This window comes from Cyclospora cayetanensis, unplaced genomic scaffold (assembly GCF_002999335.1).
Source record: "Cyclospora cayetanensis isolate NF1_C8 unplaced genomic scaffold, CcayRef3 CcayRef3_contig_202, whole genome shotgun sequence".
NCBI lineage: Eukaryota > Apicomplexa > Conoidasida > Eucoccidiorida > Eimeriidae > Cyclospora > Cyclospora cayetanensis.
In genome coordinates this window covers 8,938-33,604 of record NW_020312151.1, presented here as the reverse complement: position 1 = coordinate 33,604, position 24,667 = coordinate 8,938, and the positions used below count along the sequence as shown (strand labels likewise).

The 24,667-nt window shown below is 55.5% G+C and overlaps 3 protein-coding genes across 3 annotated transcripts; 1 reads left to right on the top strand and 2 right to left on the bottom strand.

Annotated features, from left to right (window-relative positions):
• Positions 1-1,523: 1,523 nt before the first annotated feature.
• On the top strand, positions 1,524-12,906 carry LOC34621768 (acetyl-CoA carboxylase). Its single transcript, XM_026337806.1, has 17 exons — positions 1,524-1,624; positions 1,999-2,107; positions 2,233-2,388; positions 2,585-2,815; positions 3,320-3,672; positions 3,906-4,221; positions 4,806-5,219; positions 5,523-6,044; positions 6,291-6,842; positions 7,072-7,883; positions 8,182-9,361; positions 9,495-10,703; positions 11,019-11,447; positions 11,691-11,765; positions 11,989-12,131; positions 12,501-12,622; positions 12,758-12,906. Exons 1-17 carry the CDS (start codon positions 1,581-1,583, stop codon positions 12,904-12,906), a joined length of 6,816 nt encoding a protein of 2,271 aa, XP_026193591.1. The 5' UTR covers positions 1,524-1,580.
• A 1,823-nt stretch (positions 12,907-14,729) lies between these two features.
• On the bottom strand, positions 14,730-20,106 carry LOC34621767. Its single transcript, XM_026337809.1, has 8 exons — positions 19,899-20,106; positions 19,399-19,534; positions 19,116-19,210; positions 18,515-18,663; positions 16,822-18,384; positions 16,340-16,529; positions 15,572-15,970; positions 14,730-15,154 (listed from the first exon to the last, which is right to left on the bottom strand). The coding sequence occupies exons 1-8, from the start codon at positions 20,104-20,106 to the stop codon at positions 14,730-14,732; spliced, it is 3,165 nt and encodes a 1,054-aa protein (XP_026193594.1).
• Positions 20,107-21,790: 1,684 nt separating this feature from the next.
• LOC113147393 (proteasome subunit beta type-3-B-like) lies at positions 21,791-23,952 on the bottom strand. The gene is made up of 5 exons (XM_026337808.1): positions 23,889-23,952; positions 23,583-23,817; positions 22,753-23,041; positions 22,063-22,157; positions 21,791-21,839 (listed from the first exon to the last, which is right to left on the bottom strand). The coding sequence occupies exons 1-5, from the start codon at positions 23,950-23,952 to the stop codon at positions 21,791-21,793; spliced, it is 732 nt and encodes a 243-aa protein (XP_026193593.1).
• Between the last annotated feature and the right edge of the window lie 715 nt (positions 23,953-24,667).

The window sequence follows — 24,667 nt, the reverse complement described above, 5'->3', positions numbered from 1 at the left end:
TCTCTCCTCAACTAGAGATCAGCTGCAGAACTGGCATTGCCCCACAGTGCGTGGGCACGCCAGTTGTGGCTGCTTTCCGTTCCTCTCTAACGCTTTTCCTGAGGGTTCGTGATTCCCTTTCCCTTGGCCGTGCTTTCATAGCGTAGTGCTAAGGCCTCCACAACGCACTAGCCGCTCCTCTCTCCGTTCGGCCTTGCTCGGCGTGCCTGCACTGCTAAACGAGTCTCTGCAGGATTAAGGAACCCCCGGAGGCAATAAGTCCTCTCACCTCTGTTTTAAGGCCCTTGGGCTGCGCAGTGGCGCTGCTTACATCGGTTCCCCCCCTGCAGGGCCGTGCCAGTCCGGCGCTGGGGTGTCCACACACCTCCAAACGCTGCTCTCCCAGCGTTTGGCACCTTCTTTTATGGCCCCCCCCGCGCATCCGAGCTTCTAAAACTCTCAGACACTGCCACGACAGCCGAGGGCCTCGCCTCGCTCATCGCCCTGCACAAGGCTGCGTCTGGCTCTCCCCAAGAACTGCCCGGATTGACATGGCTTTCCCGGCTGTCTGTACATCCTTTGCTAGCGTCCTTCACCTGGAGGCTCGTGTCGGCCTTTAGCCTGCAGTAAAGGGCCGCCTGTGCTCCTATCCTCCCTTAGGCGCATTCCTCCTGGGGTAGGGGACGCGGTGTCTGCCTGCGGAGTGTTCTCCCTCCCGCCCCAACAGCGGCTGTAAACTTGACCATTCCGCTTGTGGTGGCTGTGGACTCTCAGCGCGTGAGCCAGCTGTGCCTGTGTGTGTGTGGAGAGAGAGAGAACAGATCTCTGCAAAACGCGTTGTGTCGTCGTCTGCCCTTCTTTTCGCGCCTCTCTCTCTCTCTCGCTTCTCGCCCCAGAGCAGCAGGAAAACCCTCAAGATGTTCAGAGAAAAGAGAGACAGCATAGACAGGAGTGCTCTACCGCGGTTGTTGCCATTGCAGTATTTAGGGTCACTTGCCCCCTTCTCTCTGCTGCTACTGCTGGGGATCCTCTGTTTGCCTCCAACTGAGGCCTTCAAAGACAGCGGCAGCCTGGCCGGGGGCCCCCTGCTGCCTCAGCGGCAGCAGTTGGTGCAGGCATCTCCCCTAAGCTTCTCTACCGCTTCCTCTTCTCCCTCTTCCTCCGCATTCTGGGGAAGACACCTCTCCCCAGGGCTTAGCTGCCGCGTAAACGTAGCAGCACCGGGAGCTCTCCAGTGTGGCCCTCTCCTATCCCCCTTGCCTCTAGGGGCGAAGGGTTCCCAGTCAGGCCTGCGCTTGCAAGCGGCGGAAGGCAGCTTGGGCACCCTCCCCGCGATACGCGAGGCAGCCTCTCCAGCAACACCTACCGAGGTCAAGACAGACACCATGGCCCCAGGCGTAAGGCACGCGGTTCTCCCCCTACGGAATTTGGGGTGTACAGGTAGTCCTCGGCACGCTACTACGGCCACTAGGTCTGAAGCACGCTGAAAGACACGCTGCTGCCTTCGTGCGGTGTCTGTACAGCAGCTCCCGGGGGGCTCGCCCCTCACGGGCCCCCAGCGGGCCCAGTTGGAAGAAGTGCAGAAACAGAGGGGCCCCTGGATGGACTCGCAAGACCCCCTCGCTACCTTTGTTCAGATGCATGGGTAAGAAGAATGGAGAAGGAAGGGCCTTCTCCACACTGTCAGAGGAGAAGTTTGTTTGTATTTATGGGATTTCCCAGTTGCAAGGCAGGCAGAAGGGCTTCTGGCACGCTTTCTTGCCGCTTTTGTCTTGCTCGCCCTCGCAGCGGTGGCTTCCCCCCTTCTCACGCCCCCTCTCAGCGGCAAAAATTTGGCTCCTTGCCTCAAACGGCTAAAAATTTGCCCAGTCTTTGCCCCCTTAGTGCCTCCTGTTTCGCAGGTGTCTCTCTTAGCGCCAGCCTCGACCTCGTGCGCACCAAAACGATCTGTCGGAGAACTCCGTCTTCGCAGGTAGCCGAAGGCTGCGCCGCTGCTGTATGCGTGTCGTTTTCCTTCAGGGGCTCTAAGCCGATCCGGAGGATTCTAATTGCCAACAATGGGATGGCAGCCACCAAGGCAATCGCCTCGATGCGGCAATGGGCATTTGAAACTTTCGGAGATGCCAGTGTGCGTCGTGTGGACCTGGTGAAGTTTGCCGCTGCCTCTTGTGTCGGTCTGTACACCGCGCGCGCGGATGCGGCGCTTTTCCAATGGCTGCCTGCTTCTCTACGCCCTTTCTTCTTGTGCCGCAGCTGCTAACTTTCGTTGCAATGGCGACGCCAGAGGATCTCGAGGCCAACAGTGAATTCCTGAAGAAGGCAGACGCCATCGTTCACGTGCCGGGGGGCCCCGGCAAAAACAACTACGGCAATGTCGCCCTCATCTGCGAGACAGCAATCAAGCAGAAGGTGCGCTGTCCACGAACAAAGCACGGACGTGTGCAAGAGAGAGATGCGCCTCCCTGCGCGTGATGATGATCCGTATTCCCACCTTTTAGCGAATGCCGAGCGTGGACCTGCAAGCCTGCAAGTATCCGATTCGTGCAGCTGCCTCGTGCGTGGCAGCAGCAGCTTCTCGAGCTTTTGTTTTGGTTCTGCTGCTCAGGTGGACGCCGTGTGGCCCGGTTGGGGTCATGCTTCCGAGAATCCGGAGCTTCCTTCCTCTCTAGCAAAGTTGGGAATTTCGTTCTTAGGACCGAAGGCAACGGTCATGGCCGCGTTGGGAGACAAGATCGCCGCAAATATCCTGGCGCAAACAGCCAATGTGCCCTCCATTCCGTGGAGTGGGGATGGGCTTAAGGCTCAGCTCAATGACGAAGGCTCCATTCCTGAAGAAGTCTGTCACGTCTGACTTGAGCCTCCACAAAGCATCTTCGTTGTGTGGGAGCGGCTTTCTGCTGCCCGCTTTGCCCTCTGTTTCACCGTGCAAATGTGTATTTTGTGGCATTCCCTCTTGGAAATGATTCTGTGTGTTTATGTACTTTTATATGTACAAATATATATACATATATATATATATATACATATATATAAATACATATATATATGCATACATACATATATATATACATATATATATGCATACATACATATATATATACATATATATATGCATACATATATATATGCATATATGTGTATATATATATATATACATATACACATATATATATATATATATATATATATATAGACGTGGCAAGGGACCTGTAGGCTTACTTTTGCCCGGAGTTTGCTCAGTGTCTCCTGCTGCCTTTGCTCCGCTATTGGGTCTTCTTCCCGGAGGCGTTACTATCGCAGTATGCTGCTGCTGCTGTTGCTGCTGCCGTGGCTTCCGCAGATTTTCAAGGCCGCCACTATATCGACCGTGGAAGAATGCCGAGCCGCAGCCGATCGCGTTGGCTACCCCTTTCTGCTGAAGGCTTCTGGCGGGGGGGGCGGCAAAGGCATTCGCTTGTGCTACACGCCGAACGATTTAGAGAATGCTCTGGCGCAGGTTCAGGGCGAAGTTCCTGGATCTCCTGTTTTCATGATGAAGCTCTGTGAGAAGGCTCGGCACATCGAAGTTCAGATTGCTGGCGATGCTTCGGGTTGCGCCGTAGCTCTCTCAGGCCGCGACTGTTCAACGCAAAGACGCTTCCAAAAGATATTTGAAGAGGCCCCACCCACCGTCGTTAGGCCGGAAACCTTCAAGTAGGCGCTCTGGGGTCTCAGGCAGCGCTTGCCAACAAGATGGGATACATATAACTATATAAAGCACGTAACGCCTTCTCTCGTGTCATGTGGCTTTCGTTTGGATTTCCGCTCATGCCTTCCTGCTCCATAGTTCGGCCCTCTTCGCCTCCCGCTGCTGGGTCTTTGTTTGTTGCTCGCCTTCGCGCATGAGGGTTGCACGAGAGGCCTGCCTTCGCGCTTCTTGCCTGCAGGGAGATGGAACGCGCAGCGCAGCGCTTGACGCAGTCGCTTGGCTACGAAGGCCTCGGGACTGTCGAGTACCTATTTAATCCAGCAACAGACTCCTTCTACTTTTTGGAGCTTAACCCGCGCCTGCAGGTCGAGCACCCGGTGACAGAAGCAGTCACTGGACAAAACCTCCCAGCCCTCCAGCTGCAGATCGCCATGGGCATCCCGCTACACAGGATTCCCAGCATCCGAACTTTCTTTGGAAGAGATCCCGAAGGCACGGATCCTATTGATTTTCTTTCCGAAGACTACGTTCCGCCCAAGATGCATGTTATTGCGGTGAGTCAATGTCGGCTGCCCCTGCCATTCGCGAAATTCTACTCCCCCCAGGAAGCTAGCTCTACGATCTCCTAAGGGGGACGCTGTCTTTTCCGAGAAAAACTCTTGGCGGAATCGTCAACATCTCCACATAGTCGCATCGGTGCTTCCTTTCTCGGCCTCCGTCAAGGTATATGTATGTGTATGTGCATGTGTCGCTGCCTCTTTGCGAGACTGCCAGTCTGTGTGTGTCGCTGCATGTCTATTCTCCCTAACCCTGCTGCTTCCCGTTTCATGTGTGTGTGTAAATGTGTTAAAGTGTGCATCTTCACATGCATACGTCTTCTTCTGTGTGCCTGGCCTGTGCTTATCTGGACGCTAATCTTTGCCGGCCTTCGTCGTTGCCTGGTCCGGCTGCTGAGGGCTCCCTTTTGCCTCCATGAGTGTATGCCTCGCATATATATATATATATATCTCCTTCTGCTCTCCCCCCATCATTTGTTTCGGCGTTGAGGAGCCATAGACAACAATAATGCATCTCGCATTCGCGCATCTCGCCCTTGAATAGCTGCCCCCCTATCGCGCCCGTGTGTTTCTCTCTTCAGGCTCGCGTGACGGCAGAGAATCCCAGCGACGGTTTTCGACCAACAAGCGGAGCCTTGCACTCCCTGGATTTCCACCCTCCCGAGAAAGTCTGGGGGTACTTCTCTGTCGGCACGCAGGGCGCGATTCATCCGTACGCTGATTCTCAGTTCGGGCACATCTTTGCCGGAGGGGCCACTCGAAACGAAGCCAGAAAGCGGCTTATCTGGGGTTTACAACAGCTTCACATCAAGGGCGATATTAGAACTCCAGTTAACTTCCTGCAGGTCTTGCTGCAGCAGCCGGCCTTTGTGAATCACACGCTCAACACCGAGTGGCTAGATGGCATCATTAAGGCCAAAGAACTGCTTCCCTCTCCGAAGGCGGATGATGTCGTCTTTGCCGCAGCCGCCTTCAGAGCGATACAGGCACTGGAGGTAGGGCGGAGACATCTTCTTACGAAGTAGGGGTTGGGTTGGCTGCTGCGTGTGTGTGTGTTGTGCGTGCCGCTGCGGCAGAAAAAAGGCTTCGCGTAGCGTCTCCTTGTTAGTTGCAATATCTGCCGTTTTTTCTGCTGCTGTTCTTGCATACCACTTAGTCGGCTGCTGCCCACAGCTCTGTTTCGGCACTTTTTTTAGAAGTGTGTTTGTTTTTTCGGGATTCAAGCTTTGCAAGCGTTCGGCTTTCTAGGCTGTCAGCGCGTTTCATCTCGACTGCGTGTTGTTGCGTGTTGTCCACAGAAGCAGAAGGCCTCTTGGATCGCAGTCGCAGCACGCGGGCACACCTACTTGCCTCCTGTAGGCCCCTTGTTGTCAACCGAGACGCAGATTGCATGGGAAGGTCAGCTGTACAAGCTCCGCTTCACGCGCACCGGCCCCTTGACTCTGGGATTCAGCATCAACAAACAGCAAGGGGAACTCGAGTACCGAAAGCAGAGCGACGGATCTTACCTGCTGTCTATAAACCCGGAAGCGTGCCAGCAGCAGGCTCAGGATCAGCAACAACAGCAGGATCAAGATCAGCAGCAGCAGCAGCCACGGCACCCGCGTTTGCTTCGATTCAGCGCCACGGAAGAGCCCCTTGGCTTGCGTCTGGAACTGGAAAACAACTCTCTCATGATCTTAGACCAACGAGACCCTTCAGAGCTGCGATCGGACGTGAACGGGCGCCTGGTCCGCTTCCTCGTGCAAGACGGGGAGACAGTCAGCAAGGGGCAGCCTTTCGCAGAAGTGGAGGCTATGAAGATGATCCTCACACTTACCGTAAGGCCCTTCTCTCAAGGGAGTTTGTTCGTGTACTGCCGAACTTTCAAAGGGCGTGGTGGGAGGCGCACTGGCAACATGTCAGACAGAGAGACGTTTGCAGAGGGGTTCCCTGAAAGCGCTCTGCATGGCCACCCCTCTAGACACTGGTTAGAAGGTTCTCATTTGCTGTCATCGCTTCCTCTTAGGGGGTGTGAGGAAAACGTGTTTTTCGCTGCCTCTGCCTGTTCTGTTCTGTGCGTCCAGGCTGGTGAGAGTGGCGAGCTGATACACCGCAAGAGTGCAGGCTCGCTATTGACTCAAGGGGAGCTGCTGGCGTCTCTCCGGCTAGCCGATCCGTCCAAGGTCATGCGTCTGAAGCCTTTCGAGGGGGCGTTGGACCTGTCTCCTCCCTCGCTGCCGCAGCGAGACACAGACGCGTCTGATGAGTCAGCTGCAGCAGCAGTACAGGGCAATGTGCTCCCACACACGGCAGCAGAGGAGGCAGCGAATGCAGAGAAGCGCTTGGAACTGTTGCTCAGCGGATACGTGCAGCACCAGTCTGCGCAGGAGCTGGTGCAGTCTTTGCTAGGGGGCCCCTCTGGCGCCTCGCTGGAGGCCCTGGTCCGCATCGTAGAGCGCTCATTGCAGCAGTTTCTTGCTACGGAGGAGCTCTTCGCGGGGAAAGGGCACGCTGCAGCTGCAGCAGCGGTTGCTGCTGCAGGCGGAGACACCGAAGGGCAGTTCCGGTTTCATGTATCCCACTACGCACTTAAGCAAAAGGCAGAAGTGCTGCTGCTCTTCCTTAAAGAGCTTGCGGTGAGAGACGCCTGGTCCTTTTGCCGTTGCTGCGTCTTTACTGTCGTTTGCTGAACCTTTGCTCCTGTGCTGTCGGTAGCTGGCTGGGGCCTCCGTTGGCAGTCGTGGCAGCAGCAGAAATTTGCCAGGCGTGGATTGGATCTTTGCTTTGTTGTATCCGTCCGCTACTGGACGCGCAGGTGCTGTATGGTTCCCTCCCTCCGAACGTGTTTAATTGCTGTTGCTTCAGAGGCGGCTCGTTTCTCCAGAGACTCCTTCTCTTGACATGACAGTGCTACAGGGCCTCCTTCGGCGCGTGGAGGTGCTCAAGGGCAATCCCTACAATGTGCTCGCGTTGGCGGCTCAGCGGTTAAGGAAGCAGCTGCTGCTGCCCTCGGTGAATGACCGCGTCGCTTCCCTGCGTATGCAGCTGCAGCAACTGCTGCAGCTGCAGCATCGCTCCGAGCAAACCAACTTGCAGAAAGAATTTCTGCAGCTCCCCGAGGAATTCGGGGGCTACGGACTGTTGACTCAGCTTTTCAAAGATCCCGAAGTTGGCAGCAAAGCGCAGGAAATGGTTCTGAGGAGGCAGCTCCTGGGACTTGAGGTGCACCTGCAAGAGCAGCAGGACGGCTGCATTCCCTTCACGTGGAGAGACACCGTGCATGAAGGACTAGCAGCGGCGGAGCGTGTGGGCCTCTTCGCTGCTTGCTCTAGCATGCAGGATCTTCAAGAACGGCTTGGCTCGCTGCTGCAGCAGCTCCACCAGCAGCAAAAGGCTCTCGGCAATGCCAGCAACAGCCTGCTGATGCTGAGCGTACCCCCATCCACGGAAGCGATCACCGCTGCGACGACGGAAGACCTCGCTGCCACTGTGGCGGCTGCAGCAGCAAAAAATCCAGAAGCTGCAGCAGCGCTGAAGGGCCTCGACAGTCTCCGCCTGTTGCTTCCCGACGGCAACGGAGATACGCACCAGGTTGCCCTAGTACAGCCGAAACGGCAGGAGGAGGAGGAGGAGGAGCACGAGCAACCAGAGCTCTTGCAGGAAGATCCTCTGCAACGGTAAGTCCTACGTTCCTGTCCTCCTGCAATATACATGCATCGGTACAAGGAGGCCTGGACCGCACAGAATCAGAAACTGGCGAGTGGGGGCGGAGGAACTGCTGGTGCATGTGCTGCATTGCTCCTGTGGTGGCTTCTGCTGTCACGAAAAGAGGATCTTAGTTGCGCTTCATCCGACACAGGCGCTTCTGCCGTGTCACACACACATGTCTATCGTTTAGCTGGACTGCCATCTTTTCTGCTAAGGCTGCTTCAGTGGCAGCACTCTTCTGCGAGATTGATGTCTCTGTGGCCGCAGCAACTTATCTCTTTCCCAGGCTGTCTTTGCGGACCTGAAACGTCTTCAGTCTGAAGGGACAGTACGGCGGTTGCCCTCTGTCGCTGCTTCTGCAGCAGTGCCTCCTGCTGCATCTGCGGATATTCTACTGCATGCACTGACCCCCAAAAAGCCGTCGGCGGTTCCTGGGGCCCCCGCAACGCGGCGAACTCCCCCCCTCAGGGATACGGTGTACGTACACCGCATTGTGGCCGACGCCGAGCCCTTGCTGGAGGGCAATGGCATGCAACAGCTGCTGCAGCTACTGCTGCAGCAACTGGAAGCAGCCTTCAGGGACCCCCATGTGCATCCCACGAGCAGCAGCAGCATAACGCTGCAGCTGCTGCCGCCGCAAACAGAGGAGAAGCGTGCAGCCCTACAGGCGGCCTTTTTTGAGGGCTTGCAGACGCTCAAAGCAACAGAAGGCGAGCGTCTGTTGCAGCTCAATGTCGAAAAGTTAGATCTCAAGGTGCCGCAGGCCGTCTCCTCTCCTGGCGTCTCCCTGGAAGATACAGTGCCGGAGCAGCAAGTGCTGCGTGCGTCCAGCAGAGGCGGCTGCTGGCTCGAGCCGCAAGAGACACAGGGGTTACCGGCCTCTGCTCTGTACGATAGAGAGTGTGACTTGCACACTTCTCCGTCTGCAGAGTTTCAGGCACCGCAACAGCAACAGCTCCAGCCAAGGCAGCCAGAATTACCATTAGAGGTGTCTACGGCTGAGAGTTCCACGGTCCCTTCTCCGCTTCCTTCAGAATTGCAGACACCCGAGACGGGGGGATCCAGAGAGGCCGAGGCCTCTACCCCAGCTGATCGAACGGCAGCAGAACAATTCCGCACTTCGATTGAGTCTCATAGCAGCGATGATTTCTCCGTTTCATGGACCCGGCACGGGAGTTCAAGAGGTACAGGGGGCTGCCAAGTTGGTGCTCGTACGGCGGCAGCGGCAGAGGCAGAGAGAACTGCTCCTCTAGTTGTGCTCAAAGGCATAAATGAGGCACAGCTGGCTGCCAAAAGGGCCGCAGCACAGCGCGCGGGCAGCACATATATATATGATTTCTTGGGGTTCATCAAGGCTGAGTTGCGACAGCAGTGGCAGCGAAGTCAACAAGAGCTTGTCGATGCTGGAGACAGCCGCATACTACAAGTTCCAGAGAAGCTTGTGGAGGTAATTTTTGCTGCATTTGTTGATTGTGCTGCTCGTGTTGCTGCCAGAGTTGCGTGTCTCTTCCCGCTTTCGGCGTGTAGATGCATACGTATTTTCGAGACACGCTGTTGTTGGTGCTGCTACGATTTTTCAGGCGCGCGAGTTCCATATGGGAGAGGACGGGAAATTGCAGTTACGGAGTGACTGGCTGGTTGGCGACAACAAGGTTGGAATGGTTGCCTTTTTGTTGTTGCTGCGGACGCCGGAGTATCCGGAGGGTCGGGAGGTTGTGCTCATTGGAAACGATGTGACTCACCAGGGAGGTTCGTTTGGGGTGGATGAGCACGAGCTCTATCGGCAGGCGTCTGCGTTTTCCCGCAAGCACAAGTTGCCTCGCATTTACATCGCATGCAACAGCGGGGCTAGGATTGGGGTGTACGAACAGCTCAAGGAGAAGATACAAGTTGAGTGGAACGACCCTGCGAACCCCCCGTTGGGATTCAAGCATCTGTTTATAACGGAAGAAGATTACCAGCAACTGCCACAGGGGGCCGTCGTGGGTCATTGGGAGGCTTCTTCTGCCGCTGATGGCAAGCGCGTATTTGTTTTGGACGCAATTATCGGGTCGGACAACGAGTACTTGGGAGTTGAAAACCTTCGGGGGTCCGGCAAGATAGCGGGCGAGACGAGTCAGGCTTACGATGAAACTTTTACCTTGTCTCTGGTATCTGGGAGATCGGTGGGCATCGGGGCCTATGTGGTGCGGCTAGCCCAGCGTTGCATACAGCAGAGGAACTCTCCCTTGGTGCTGACAGGGTATCAGGCTCTCAACAAGCTACTAGGACGGGAGGTCTACGTCTCGCAGGACCAGCTGGGAGGCCCCGAAGTAATGATTCCTAATGGCATCGCCCATTTGGAGGTGGCCAGTGACAGAGAAGGCATTGCTGAAGTCATGAAGTGGCTAGAATTCGTGCCGCCAACAGCCGACGACCTCCACGCGCCGCACCACTCTACTGACCCCGTAAACAGGGACATCGAGTTTACTCCAAGCCCCACTCCATACGATCCGCGGCACATGCTGGCGGGATATATCACGCCTGCGACGCCGCCGTCTTCACCCCCACATTCCGACAGCGAAGGAGACGAGTCAGCACAAGCGCCTAAGGAACGGTGGATCTCAGGTTTCTGTGACAGAGACAGCTTTAAGGAGGTCCTTGGTCCGTGGGGTGCTGGTGTTGTCGTGGGGAGGGCGAGGCTTGGCGGTCAACCCATTGGAGTTATTGCTGTAGACCCTAGAACAACGACTGCAGTGGCACCTGCCGATCCAGCGAATGCCGATAGTGCAAGAGTCGAGACGCAACAGGTCCGTTCGTACCTTGACACATAAGCGCTGTAGAAGGCACACCGAACCGAGGCTTCTTGTTCTGCTTCATTCTGCGTTTCCAGCGTTGCCGGGGGTGGGGATGGGGCCCCTATCTTCTCTTGGGGAATGTTGGCCTCATGTTTTAGGAGGGGTTCTAAGCGTGGGCGTGTCAAGGGAAGGTTTCGCCGCGCGGTTCTTTTTGCATAAAACAAAGAGTAAAGGCACATGGCCTAACTATTAGCTCACGCGTGCGGACGGACCGTCATGTGGGAATGTGTCAAGGATGCTGTGCGGGTCTCTGCCTGCGGCGTACAGGCAGGCCAAGTATGGTTCCCATCTAGCGCGTACAAGACGGCACAGGCGATTGCAGACTTCAACAGAGGAGAGAATCTGCCACTGATAATTTTTGCGAATTGGCGAGGCTTCTCGGGAGGCACACGGGACATGTTCAACGAGGTGCTGAAATTCGGCTCAATGATTGTGGATGCCCTCCGGGTGTACCGGCATCCTGTATTTGTGTATATTCCACCGCATGCGGAGCTGAGGGGTGGCTCCTGGGTGGTTATTGACCCTACGATTAACGCATCCCAAATGGAGCTCTATGCCGACGAGCTGGCAAGGGGAGGTGTGCTAGAGCCCCCAGGAATCTGTGAAATCAAGTTCAGAGAGGCAGAGCGAAAGAAGCTCATGCACAAGAATGATCGTACACTCGTGCAGTGGCAGCAAGATCTAGCGGCTGCAAATGTCCGTGATTCTACCCGTTATCTTATTTAGAGGGGCGAGAGGGTCGTTAGCTTCCGAACGCGTCAATCGCACGGCTTTAGGACCCTTTACAGGCGCTTGAAGGATCACTGGTGATTGCGAAGGCAGAGATCGTGAGGGGAGGGGGGATGAGTAGTGCCTCAAAGGGGACTTTTCTCGTGGACTTCGGTATGCGTAACGTGCTTTTGGTGCAGTCTGCATTGCGGGGGGGGGGGTTTGTTTCAGACACCAGAAGAAGCGGAGGTGATCCTTCAGGATATCAAGCGAAGAGAAGAACAACTGATGCCTGTGTACACGCAGGTAGGGGAAAGCTCCCTCTTGTTGTTCTTCCTGCGGGCCTAGTGGCTAAAGCTAGGTGACGGATGTCGTATTTGTTTCTGCAGCTCCAGCCCTAAGAGGAAAGACTTGAAAGCTAGAAACGGGCCGACAGCGGGGAGTGCGGAGAATTTAGAAGGGAAGGCAATAGGGGGCTGAGCAGGGAGATCTTTACCTGCCGGTTTCATTTGTGTTTCAAATTGTTCAGGTGGCTCATGTATACGCGGATTTGCACGACAGGGCCCCCCGCATGGCGGCGCGTGGGGGTGTCAGGGAGATCCTCAGTTGGCCACGGGCTAGGGAGTTCTTCTACTGGAGGATTAGGAGGCGCCTTTCCTCTAATGCAGCCGTGTATGCCTTCATACGCAGTGGACCCTTAGTGTATTTGGGAATATGGGAGGAAGCTTTTGCAGTCTCTGCTGCTGTCCTGCTGTTTGGGGACTTTGGTAATGCTCTTCAGTTTCTTCCTCTGTCTTCTCCCTTGGTAATAATTACCCTCCGATGTGCATATATGTGGCAATGTGGGCGTTATGTGGGTGAATGGTCGTATCTCTGTGTGCGTGTGAACACAGTCGTATTCGTGGCTGCTCCTCAGTGTGTTTTTCTCATGCCCCCTCTCTGCTGTACTCAAATGAATCTGCTCTTTCCTCCTGCCTTCACTATCGTATTGCGTATCCTTTAGAAGCGTTCCTCGCCATCGTGCGGCGCGTCTTGGTGCAGGAAAAAGCTGATAGCTGCAGATCCTTCTCTTCAGTGGGAGGATGCCCTGCGCTTACTCGACTCGCAAATCCCCCAAGCTGCCGCAACCGTAGACGATAAGACCGCAGTTGCATTCCTAGACAGTGAGCTGAGCCGCCATGCCTTCGAACTCTGCGTTGCGTCGGGAGTATAGGCTGTTACGGTTGGCTAAACTCAGGCCGCGGACCATAGTGTGTCTTGGTACGTTGACGTTCGCCGCTGCTCTTGTATGGCTGCAGGTAAAGAGGGGGCAGAGGCCGTGCGACAGTTGCTGCAGCACACCGAGATAGCACATTCGAAGAGGGAACTACTGCAGCTGTTGCAGCGGTTGCCGATAGCAGACAGAGCGGAGGTCTTCACCCAGCTAAAGTCTGTGTTGCCTCAGTAGTTTTCCAATACACTATGGGGGCAAGAGCCCTCCCGAGGCCCACCACCGTCTCTGTGTGAGGAGTGGAAGGACTTTCTTGGAGAGCTTTTTCGCTTTCTGCGCAAAGAAACAAGCGGTCACTCCTACAGGCGAGAGCGTGTGGGTAAATCGGGCGCCTTTCTTCCATCATTTCTTCAAATCTGGTGTCTCCTGCGCCTAACGGTGTTGCGTGATGTTGCGTATACGACTCCGTAACAGCGCATCTCATGGATATATAATATATATAAATGCTGACTAGAATCTACATATGGACAGGCAAGCAGCTGCTGTTTGCTGTGGGTCTGTCAAAATCCGTGTGGCCAACCTATCGCCCCTCGAGTACGAGGAGGCGTTTAAGGCCCCTAAGATCCCTGAATCTCTCGGGGATGGTAGAGGCTTTTGTCGAACACGAAGGACTCAGGGTGCCATGTGCCGCCCGAGGCCATTTCCCTGGGTGTGATCGCGAAGTGAGGCAGATTACGGCGGTACCCCACAGCCGCAGGGTTCTGCTACTTCCTCCCACGCGGCCTCCGTCCCCCGCTGAATGTGGGGTTTACTGTATTCAAATAAATAGAAGGATACTCTAGCTCCATATATATATATATAGAAGTATACTCTAGCTATACTTAGGGCATCGCTTTGCGTTCGTTAGGTCAGTCACGTGTGAAGGTACTGATGACTGCAGCATTTCCCTGACACACAGACTGCCCGTAGAAGGGGGCTTCCCGAATGGGGGGTCATGGTAGTATACCTGCCTCAATAACCTGCCTTACACTCGAGGTGCGCCTAGTCAGCTTTCCGTGTCAATAGTTTTTCGTTCGCATGTTCATGATGGAACTAGCCCGATACCCCTGTACCAATAGGAATGCATTAAATGCACTGCCCACGCGTCGGACTGCATGCAAGAGCGCTGGACTACCGCACGCACAGTAGTCGTCCTGCGTGACGCCTACACGCTTCTAAGATCCCGCCCAACAAGATTCCCCCCACCCTCTCTCTTCAAGCAGTAACACCAGAAGATCGGCGTTACGACGGCTTAGACAACTGCCTCAATACACTCTCTGCCCTCCGCATGTGGCGGCCCCTCGTGTGCATCCCCGCGTCCGCTACATATCTATCTGTGTGCCTACCCATCGCAGTGCAGAAAACCCCGTGTCAGCATATCTTTTGACTAGTATGCGGTGTTGGTCTGTCTTGCCCTTCCTTTTTCATCTTTTCTACCCACTCCCGCGACCTCCCTGTCCATCCCAGTCTGTGCGTCCCCCCTCTCCCGCCACCCTCGGGGATTTGTGGCAAGAGTCTTTTCTTGCTAGAAAGCACCCTACCATGTTCCTGTGGCTCATGGACAGCACCTCCGTCAAGCGATTGCGACACACACACACAAACATCACAAACTTGTGAAATTACTCCCACTTCTTCAAGTTCCGTCTACGGCTCTCTCGTGGCAACTTCCCACTGCTGCCGCTGTGTGGTGCACAGTGGCAAACGGGGACACACAAGCAAACCAACTGCGTCTGTTTGCTTCTCGCCCTCCCTAGAAAAGGTCTCTGTGAAAGCTACGAGGTGGAATCGGAACGCGGATGAAGTGCCGACAGCGCGATCAGCGTCGTCTTTTCCGCTTGTTTCCGAGAGCACCGCCTGCCTGCGTGCCCGTTTTCGCAGATCTCCAAACACCCTGCCTCTCCCGATGAAACAGAGGAGCTCATGCGGAGGCAATGCAGAACATGCCGGGGTCAGCGCAATCCCTCCGTAGCGGGGCGCTTCAAGATTTCTTTAAAATCGATAAAACTAAATTACTGCTTCATCTAGCCACCACCTGCAGCATCTGGCGGCGCGTCTGGGCACTGCTCCTCTATAGGCACATCTATCGCTTCCTCTCCCAGTATCACTGAGCCCCTGTACACCCTAACGCTGAACAAATAGCGAGGGCGCGAGTACCGAGACTGCTGTTGCAACTTTTCTTTTAAGGCCCTAATTCTAGAGACACGCTCCTGCTCGTGTGGCTGCTCGCCTTCCCCAGTGGCGGCTTTTCCCAGCTGCTCTGGCAGCTCACAGCGCCCCTCATCGGATCGTCGAGCCTCGCGCGAATCGCGGGGGAGCACCGGACTGGCCTTGAGTGCCTCTTTTTTTTTCGAAGCCTCAATTCGGCGCTGCTTCGACTTTGCGCCATCGCCTACGGGCGCAAGAACCCTCTTTCCCTTCTCAAAGCCTGCAACAGCGGCAGTAGCACCTGTTACTTTTGCACAGAGACTGCTACGAAGCTTTTTCGCAATGTGCCCGCTGTTGCTGCTGCTGCTGCAGCCACCGACGCTGCTGTTGCCTCGCGCCTTACGGCTGCTGCTGATTCGTAGCTGCCGTTGAAAACGTCCCGTTTTCTGCGCCCCTCTTGCAGGGAGGAAGCGCCTACTGCTGCTGCTGCTGCTGCTGCTGTTGCTGCTGCTGCTGCGAATGGTGCAGACACTCCCATGATTCTTCAGAGCGCCTGTCATGCGGCCAGCCTGATGAGTCTCTCGCCCTTTTTTCGCTTTCTGAGCCGCACTTTGCGCCTTCTTCTCACAGCGCGTGCTCCTTCTCAGTGCCGGAACGGAGAGGCCCCTGCTGCTGCTCCTGCTGCTGCTGCTGCTGCTGCTGCTGCTGCTGCTCTTACCACTGTACGTGCCCCCGACAGAAATCCGAGGACACGCTTTCAGAGTGCTTAAAGCTCCCTGAGGAGCCTCGCATGCGTTAAACGATTGGCAAGCGCTCTCCCGCGTGCTTTGCCGCCGCCCCTCCTCTTTGAGGGTCTCCTTGATCGGTTCGTTGACTATTTCCGAGACGCTCGCGCTATTGGCTGTCGAGCACTCATTAAGACTCTCTGCGGAAGGCTGCTCAGAGGAGCTGCTGCTGCTCGTAGAATTAGCCGCTGGAGACGCCGTCGTGTCACTCGCGAGCTCTCCTTTGAAGACACGACCATGGGTATCATGGCCGCTGGAAGTCGCTCCGAGGGAAGCTGAGAGGCTTCTGCTCTGACTTCGACCTTGCACGTAGCGTGCCGCTTTGCGACTCGCTTTTTCATCCGGAGGCCTCTGCGAATACACACACCAGCAGCAACGACAGCAGCAATAACACTGCTAACACAAGAAGCTGCAGAAACGCTGCCCTTACAGACCAGCAAAATGCCTGCCCTCCCTCTGCTGCTGTCGCTGCCTCGCCCTCCCTCCCTCTGCTGCTGTCGCTGCCTTCTGGAAAAAGGAGCAGCCACCTAAGCGCTGCCGTTGCTGCAAATACCATGCTGCAGCAAGCAGCGCCAGACTCAACAAAACACGAGCAAGGGTGCAGCTGCGGCAGCCTCCAGGGATGCCTCGCTCTTGCTGTGACCACATCTGCCAGCTCCCTCAAAACGTGAGCTGCTGCTGGGAGCGCTGCTGCAGCGAGCCTGCCACACGTACAAAGTTTTGAAGATCGGCAAACGAGATGACACGTATAATGTCTCCTTTTAACACAGGGATCTCCTGCTGCAGCAGCACAAGGCCTTTAAACCAGCATGAGGTTCCGCTGACCGACTGCGCTGCTCGGGTGTCCTCTGTGTAGCTGCTGCGGCAGCTCTCAGTTCCCACACACACACCCTGCATCACACACACGCAAACATACACATATACAGAGAACAGCTGAATCTGCGCGTGCGTTGCCTCACAGGCGCAACAGGAAGATCCGTGGAGGCTCCTCCAGACAGGAGCAGCAGGCAAGATCGGCATCTAGCGGACGCGGCACAAGCAAGGAGTAGCAGGAAGTTCAAGGCAAGAACAAGCAAGAGCTATATGACACAGCTGCTAGCCAGACATGCACCCACAAACGAAGAAGCGTGCCTCAGTCCTCCATCCCATGTACTAAGGTTCCCGTGGATTCTACCCGTCGCACCGGCGCAAGCTCCACTTCATTGGTTATGCAGAGACCAGCCAAAAGGCCGTCTTTTTCTACTGCGAAGTCTAGCAGACGCCGCTGCTGCTGCTGCTCTTCCATAGCCTCCTCGAAAAGCAGCTCCTCAAACACTGGCCTTACGCCGCCTCCAGCCGTTCCTGGAATTTGCCCCCCTCCTCCAGCGCTCCCCCCCTCAGAGGCCTCCCCAAAGCTGCCCCCGTCATTCCCCGAAGGCACCGCTGCAGCCACAGCAGCCTCTGCGACTGCGGCAGCTACAGCAGCCTCCTCAACTCCGCCTTCCCCAGTCGATATCTGCCGCCGATGCTGCTGCTGCTGAAACTGCGCCTGCAGCTGCCGCGCGGCGGGATCTGCGGTAAGCCCCTGCAGCACGAAGACTGCCAAGGCTGAACAAGCCAAAAGCAGCGGCTGCTGCAGCAAACCCACTGCCTGCAGCAGTTTCCTTCCGGGAGACACCCTGCTCCGCTGGCAAAAGGTGTGGTGAGGGAAGGGCAGCTCAGACGCGTCGGGGAAGCAGCAAGGCCTGAGGAAGCTGCGCGCTGCCACAGGGACGGATTTTGGCAGTCGCGGTGTGCATACTCCCTGCTCCAGTTGCAGCAGCGTCAGCATCTGCTGCAGATGCAACACGACGTCGGCAGCCCCCTCGTTCCCCGCAAAGTCGCCGATAATTTCATGAAGCAGCAGCACATCAGATCCGTCCTCCTCGCAGGATGCTGCCGCGGCTCCTGTCCCCGCTGCTGCCGTCTCGCTGCCGCTGCTGCCCGTGCCTTTCTTTCCACGACTGCCACTGCTGCTATTGCTGCTACTGCTGTTGCTGCTATTGTTGCTACCGTCGTCCCCTCGTTGACGCGGCTCCTCATCCTGCTGCTTGAGGATCCTACTGAAGTGCTCTGGAGTGAGATCTGTGCTGTAGGCCCTAATAACCTTAATTTGCTGCGCATATCCGAGGGCTTTAACGAACGCAGCGGCACTGTTGCTGCTCCTTCTCTCTGCTTCGAACGCCACAACTCTCCGTGCACCCTCTCTAGCCGCATTGACGGAGAGCAGTGCGAACGGTCCAGTTCCGATCTCGATCACGAGAGGCCCTTGAGTGCCTTGTGCTCTCCCAGCATTGCCACAGCGAATTCGGATCGCCCGCTGGTACGAGCCAACCCTCTGGAAGTCTTCCGTCATTGTGATGTGATTCCTCAGGCGGAAGCGTGAAGTAATGGAGTTGCAGTCCGGAGATGAGGAGGGCCTCACCATTTGCTGCAGAATTCGATTCTTCACCAGGCGCTCAATCTTGGCATGCAGGGTAAGCGGCTGCTGCTCGAAAGGCTTCCCCCCTTGCGGCGGAGAAGGAAGCACGAGAGGAGGCTGCAAACGGCGCTGCTCGTGAGACGTCTGCTGCTTCCCGGATAGCGCACTTGGCAAAGGAGAGCCTCGCGGACTATCGCGGAGCAGCGCCTGCAGGGGAGGCTTGCATGCAGCCTTACAAGCCGTCCCCCAGTCTAGGGAGAGCTCGCCATGCTGATGCACTTCGGTGCTGCCTCCCACGTGTGGCTGCTGCAGTTGCTGCCCCACGCACGCTTTGCTCTGCACGCTATTCCTGCCCTGTAGACATCGCCGCAAGTGAACCTCCAACTCGGACAAAGATTGCATGCGGGAAGCCTTAAGATGCTGCAATACATCGAGCTGCTTTCCATAAGAGCCGTGCGGGGTCTGGGGAGGCTGCCATGGTTGTGCTCTGTGCGTTGGAGGCTGCCATGGCTGTGCTCTGTGCGTTGGAGGCTGCCATGGTTGCGCTCTGTGCGTTGGAGGCTGCGTGTAAAGCTGCTGCTGAGACTTTCGCGAGAGACTAGGAGGCGGCTTGAAAGCCTGCCGTTCGACCCGCTGCTGCAACTGCTGCAGCTGATGCTGCTGCAACAGATCAGAAGGACTTGAACTCCCCCCCTGATCGAAGGAAACATCGCCTGCTTCTCGGGGAGTCAGCAGCTGTCGAAGGCTTAAGATGAGAGACGAGAGGCTAGGACGTTCCTGAGGCAAAGAAGCACACCCAACAGCAAGGAGCAGCAACTGCAGCAGCAACAACACCGTCAGATTAAAGTTTAACGCTCTCTTCAAGCAGGTAGACATATAGATATATGTATACACAGATACATACATATATATAGATACATACATATATATACACAGATATATATATAGATACATATATATATATACATATATATATAGGTGTATATGTAAAAGTACATATATATATATATATATATATATATGCGTTATAAACTCGCAAATTGAGACAGCAATCGGTGCCGCACACGACCTTTTTCCGCCTGCTGGTCCCTTGCAGATTTGTAGAAAGCCATGCACGTTACACACCAGGAAGCTGTCGGTGCAAGCAAGGATCATGAGAACACGACGTGTTGAAGAAAAGCGTGGCGAGTACAGACTGCACATCTACGGTAGCAATTCAATATACAGCGGCTATGTGAGAGCTTCAGGGGGAGATATGAGAGCGACGCACATGGTTCATGTTGCTTGACGATGAAGCCACAAGACGAGATCGCGTATCGCTGCTGCTGCTGCTGCTGCAGTTGCTGCTGGTGTTGTTGGTGCTGCAGTCGTTGGTGCTGCAGTTGTTGTTGGTGTTGTTGTTGGTGCCAATATGGGGGACGCTTCGGAGGTGCTTGCTCAGCAAGGGGGCATGCGCCTGACCAAAATCGCAGGAATCGCAGATGTGCGAGCGGCTAAGGGGCAGGCCGAATGACAGCAAGAGAAGCTCGCGCGCTGCCGGTGCTGCTGTTGCTGGCGGTGTCTTTATTGCCGCAATGATCTATGCTGCAAGAGCAGCGAGCGATGAGGGTCCCCGTATGCGCAAAAAGACATCTCTCGAGCCGCTCGTTTGACGTCTAGAGATGGGTGAGGAGGCTTGTGTGTAGGCGGGAGTGGCAGCCGCAAACGCAACAGGGTGCAGCCACGAGAGTGCTGTTGCACGTCTCACGCCACGGGGGCTTAGACGATAAAGTCGGAGCGTGATCGCATGTCTGCTGAAAGAAGGAGATCCTGGTACAAACACTGCTGCACACGCAGCTGCGTATCCCCCAGTTGTTGCTGCAGACGTTGCTGCAGCTGTTGCTGCAGCTGTTGTTGCAGGTGTTGCTGCAGGTATTGTTGCTGAAGGTGTTGCTGCAGGTGATACTGCAGATAATGCTCCAATTTGCTTTGTTTCAGCTGTTCCTGCCACTGCACTAACCGCTGCCGACGTTGGGGAGTGCCGAGCATAGGGCCCCTGTGGCGCCCGTGGAGGGAAGGCTCATATGCCCTCCGCGTGCGTGTGCGAGGAGTTCAGCGTGAAGCGGTGCGAAGCCGCTTTGTTTATGGCCAGAAAAGGATTAATTTAGCGCCGAAGAAAAGCTATGATGACAAGCGTGGGGTTCTCGCGGCATCTGTTCATGCGGTGTCTGTGCAGACTTGACCGCGTGCTGTCCAGCAATGACAATTGCCCACGCAGCGGTTGGTGCGCTCGCGAAAGCCGCTTCCGGTGTCTCGACAGCCAGCTTATAGATAAAGCAATGGACTCACTTTGCAAGAGAAAGGGCAGTGTGCGAGTGTCTGGCAGTGAACCAAACCCCCTCTGCGCAGACGTCCAGCAGCCCCCCACACACTTAGAAGAAAGGAGAGCTCCCTGCTTTCTTTCGAAGCCTAGCGGCCTCCTTGCCAACGAGCTGATAGGCGGCTTCTTTCCAAGGCACAGGGAGGTCTCGCTCGAGTGGGAGGCAGGCAGTCGAACAGCCCGGTGTCTGCAGCTGCCGCGCGCGCGAAGAGCAGCTCACACTTCGTTTTTGACGGCAGCTATTGAGGCGTAGAGATGCCTCCACGAGTCTCCAGGCATCTTCTACGCAGGCTCGCACCGATCAGACAACTCGCAGCCTCGCCGCACAGATACATACCGCCTATACCCCCTCCCGTCCCCTGTTAGAAGGCCCTTTGAATGTCTACATCTCTTCACTATCGACGCATCCCGAACACTTTAAGGGACAGTATGCGTCTTGCTTAGAAGGCCCTCCCGTACAATGAGGCACGAGGTGGCCACATCAGATCCCTCTTGTACCCCCGCTTCCCTCTTCACGATCCTGTCTGCCCTTTAGCGCGCGAATGCTTTCCAGTTAGCTGTACAGATCCTGCTTCACAATCAGCCCGCAAAGCGCTTGACAGCGGGAAGTGCGCTTGCAGGAGCTCCGTAGATCGCTAGCTTTGCTATCGCCTGCGCCCCCTAAAACTCGGGCATATGGCCACCACCCCATTTAAGGTCCAAAATTAACCTAAGGATATGGACGACACAAACAGTAGCACACATACTGCAGCTGCTGCCATCTCCGGGGAATGGCTGCACCACTCCCCCATGCCTTGCCTCGGCCTCCTTCCGGGGACTGTGCTCTCAGCTACATTATCCGTTCTGCTGCCCAGCGCAAACGATCAACTAGGAGTGAGTATCTCTGTTCTAAGCGCATCGTCCCTCCTTCTTCGTCTCGTGCTGCGCTTGCTGCGCCCTTTCTGCCAGTGCAGAAACGGCTGCTCTTTTCAGCTGCCCGAGCCGACCCGCAACGTTTCAAAGAAAACTGCCCTATGGCTTTTTGCGCGCACGCAAGCAAGCCTCGGTGTGCGAACATGCACAAATAAGGGCATTTTTTTATATAGGATCGTCGCCAAGGCAGCTCCAACGCAAAACCAGCAGGCTCTCTGTGCTGCTGGCGATACCACCCCAGCTGTCCCTACACGGCTTTTAGTGCAGCAATCGCTGGAAGAAGCGACTCCCCAGCACCACTGCCTGGTAGATGGGGCAATTGCGGCGTTTGTACACTGGAATCCGGCGCAACAGCAGCACAGGGAAAACAGCATGGCAAGCCCACGCGCGCACATGCATGAGAATCACAGAACTGACAGATGCGCATGGCACAGGTAAATGTTAGTCCATCCGCCCCTTTAGATGGCGCGTAATGATCTTCTCTGGAGTCCTGTAACAGCATGACACGGAAAACACACCACGGCTCATGAGTACCACCATCTGGACAGATACCCATACCCGTGAGCACTTTGACTGACTGGCAGCAGGCAAGGGAATTGCGTGGAGAAAACAACTTGTTAGCGCGAGGGTGGGTGGGGACGGGGGGGGTCGAACATGACGACTCGCGCTGTTGAATTGCGAGAAAAAGCACTATAGCCCTAAAGAAAACTTACACTACATGGACAATGCCTCCCCACCCTGAGACGCAGTCTCTATCCACACCCGCGAGGAGACACTGAGAAAGAGTTTCCATGAGTTCCTCCTCGCCCTGTGTCAACGCTCAAGGCAGACGCGCAGCAGCTTATCCACCACACGCATGCACGCAGACACGCGAAGGCAGGGAGAAATAGGAGGCCCGGATGTGCTGCGGTATAAGTATCGGCTTCTCCTAGGCTTGAATGCACGAATGAATGGTCTGAAGCAGCATGAATGACGAGAGAATCGGCCTCCGCCTCGCGCATGCTAGGCGAGCGCCCAACAAGGGAAGTGAAGGCAGTCGTCACGAAGAGCAGCAGCGAGGAAGGGGGAAAGACTGCATGGCCATAAAGACCACCGAAAGGCCCAGAGGTGCAGACAGAGAGAGAGGCGCTTGACTCCCGAGGAGACCAAAGGAGAAGAAGACACGCACAACAGCCAGCCCTCCAAAGTAGAAAGCACAGGACAGAGACGACAAAAGCCACCCTTCACAGATAAAGACTCAAAAGAGCCACGAAAAAATAGGCATATAAATGTATATATATATATATTTTCCTTATCGGAAGGGTGTGGTGAATGAGGAACGCGATTTGAGTCGAGGTAGGGGGAACTCATAAGGGGAAAGCAGTGTAGGCAAACAGCGGCTTTTCTTTTGCTGTATTTCGTACCATGTTAGGTCTCCACATGGCTTCACAAATGCCGGCAAGTTGCTCCTTGGCAGTTCCATTAGCTATGAAGTCTTTGGCGTGGCAAGAGGCTCCAATACAGTCAAAGCCCGAGAGGAAAGGCGCGTGAGTCTTAGGATCGAGTCCAGCCACCACGGGCGAGACGAAGAAAGGCGCGAACCGCCTCTGATAGAGCATCGATGAGATCAAGGAGGAAATGAGAGAAGGCGGCATAGTCGTGATGTCTTCGCGCAGAGCAAACAAGTTGCAGCGGAACTGCAGTTCTTTGTGCCTTCAAAAAGACGCACAACCGTACTGTAAACCCCAGGAGACATTCGACTTTCAAAACTCCCGCACTGCCTGGCTCTAAACTTGGGCAGGCTTGCATGCGGGAAAAGTGTTGCAGACTCAACAGAGATCACACGAAGGACAGCTGTGCGAGCAGTACGGGAGGCGTGAGCAGAGCTGGTGGCTTGAGGCCAGCTAAAAGATACATGCATGCAGGTGCAAGCACGCGAACCCCTGCCTCAAAGGGCATCGAATTAAACGCTTCAAAGAGACGGAGGCAGCACACGTAGAGAGACGCCCCTAGAGAGCCAATTAGCACCGCGAGGCGCATGCAGAGAAGTTGCCCTAGACCTTTGTAGCGGCGAGAGGAGGGAAGGGACTGTAGGGAATCGTAAAGAAGGATACTGAATGGACTTTCTGGAGCCACCTGCATATCTACATGTGCCTTGTGGAGCTATGCTTTTGCTTCGTATGGACTTTTCTCAATGTCACTCGCTTCCTCTGCGTCTAAAAACGTGAACCCTCAAAGAGGCCAAAAAACCCACATAGTCTGCACGTCCGTTGCCAGGCCTGGAAACGCAACGAAGCACTGCTGGTTCATCTTGAAGCACTTGTCGAACTCGTTGGAGATTGTATTAAAGCGATTAATCCCTAAACGCCGATCCGCCGCGATTCCCACACACTGGTGACCGGCCATGGCCACGACAGCGCTCCCGTTGTACTCATCCTGCAGGCGAAAAGACAAGCCAGCGACAGCAGCTACAGAAGTATCGCGTGAGCCTGCAAGGGCGACAGGGAATTAAGGTGTGAGTATTGATAGCGCATGAACGCGATCTTTACAATGCCACCACGAGACAGTCGCAAGGAAGAGCATCCCCTAGCGATTGCAGCGCAGGCGACACTCCCAGTACTCATAGTGGCGATGATGCGGCCCCACTCATGCCCCCTCTACATGCGGCGTCCACAGTCTCGGGAGTGAAGACAAGAAAACGGGAGGAGGGGCAGGAGGTTCCGCGAGAATCTATTCATGGGTCCCCAAAGGCCTTCCCGTTTGGCTCACCATCGTGAATCCTTGTGAATACGCTTGAAGGACAGCTTCCTGGTGGGATTGGACACGCTGCAATGAGCGCTGCCAATAGAATTAGCTGTTGCTTTCACTTGCTCGCTTACGGAGTCGGTTAGTCGGTTGGTGGTTCGGGAAGAAAAACGCAGGCAGCTGCACTGTGTCTGATGCAGCACAAAGAGGGACAGGGTCTGAGGAGAACGGAGGGTCCCTAGGGAATTTTCAATGGGAGTTGAGGAGCAGGCCCTTCTACAGTGGCAGCCGCCCCTGTGGGTTACAGACGAGGGGAGCAACACAAAAGGAACAGAGGTCCACTAAGCTCGGGAGCCGATACCAAGCGGACAGAAGTTCATGTACAAGATTTTCGCGCACATGCCATTTCCTCCTTCAGCAATTCGGCAGTAGCAGCTGCTGCACCGCAAGCGTCGGGACTGGTGCCGACCCGGGGGGAGCTGCTGCTTATACCACTGGCGCCTTTGCAGCGCAGGGTTCTTTCTTTGTGATCTGTCTTCTTCGCTTCTCAATTTTTATGTAATTAGTAACTTCCCCTAGGGCTTAACAACGCAT

Bases quoted from the DNA above. Each gene is read 5' to 3' on its own strand.
- LOC34621768 (XM_026337806.1), top strand. From the start codon at position 1,581: ATGGACTCGCAAGACCCCCTCGCTACCTTTGTTCAGATGCATGG. The intron at 2,108-2,232 runs GTGCGTCGTGTG...CTTGTGCCGCAG, and splicing joins AAACTTTCGGAGATGCCAGT to CTGCTAACTTTCGTTGCAAT. The intron at 10,704-11,018 runs GTCCGTTCGTAC...TGCGGCGTACAG, and splicing joins CAAGAGTCGAGACGCAACAG to GCAGGCCAAGTATGGTTCCC.
- LOC113147393 (XM_026337808.1), bottom strand. From the start codon at position 23,952: ATGAGTACTGGGAGTGTCGCCTGCGCTGCAATCGCTAGGGGATGCTCT. The intron at 23,818-23,888 runs GTGGTGGCATTG...TCGCCCTTGCAG, and splicing joins CTCTTCCTTGCGACTGTCTC to GCTCACGCGATACTTCTGTA. The intron at 23,042-23,582 runs GTGGGTTTTTTG...GTCTTTTTGAAG, and splicing joins GCAACGGACGTGCAGACTAT to GCACAAAGAACTGCAGTTCC.
- LOC34621767 (XM_026337809.1), bottom strand. From the start codon at position 20,106: ATGCTCGGCACTCCCCAACGTCGGCAGCGGTTAGTGCAGTGGCAGGAA. The intron at 16,530-16,821 runs GTGCGACGGGTA...TGTGTGATGCAG, and splicing joins ATGAAGTGGAGCTTGCGCCG to GGTGTGTGTGTGGGAACTGA. The intron at 15,155-15,571 runs GTAAGAGCAGCA...CAAAAGTAACAG, and splicing joins TGTCGGGGGCACGTACAGTG to GTGCTACTGCCGCTGTTGCA.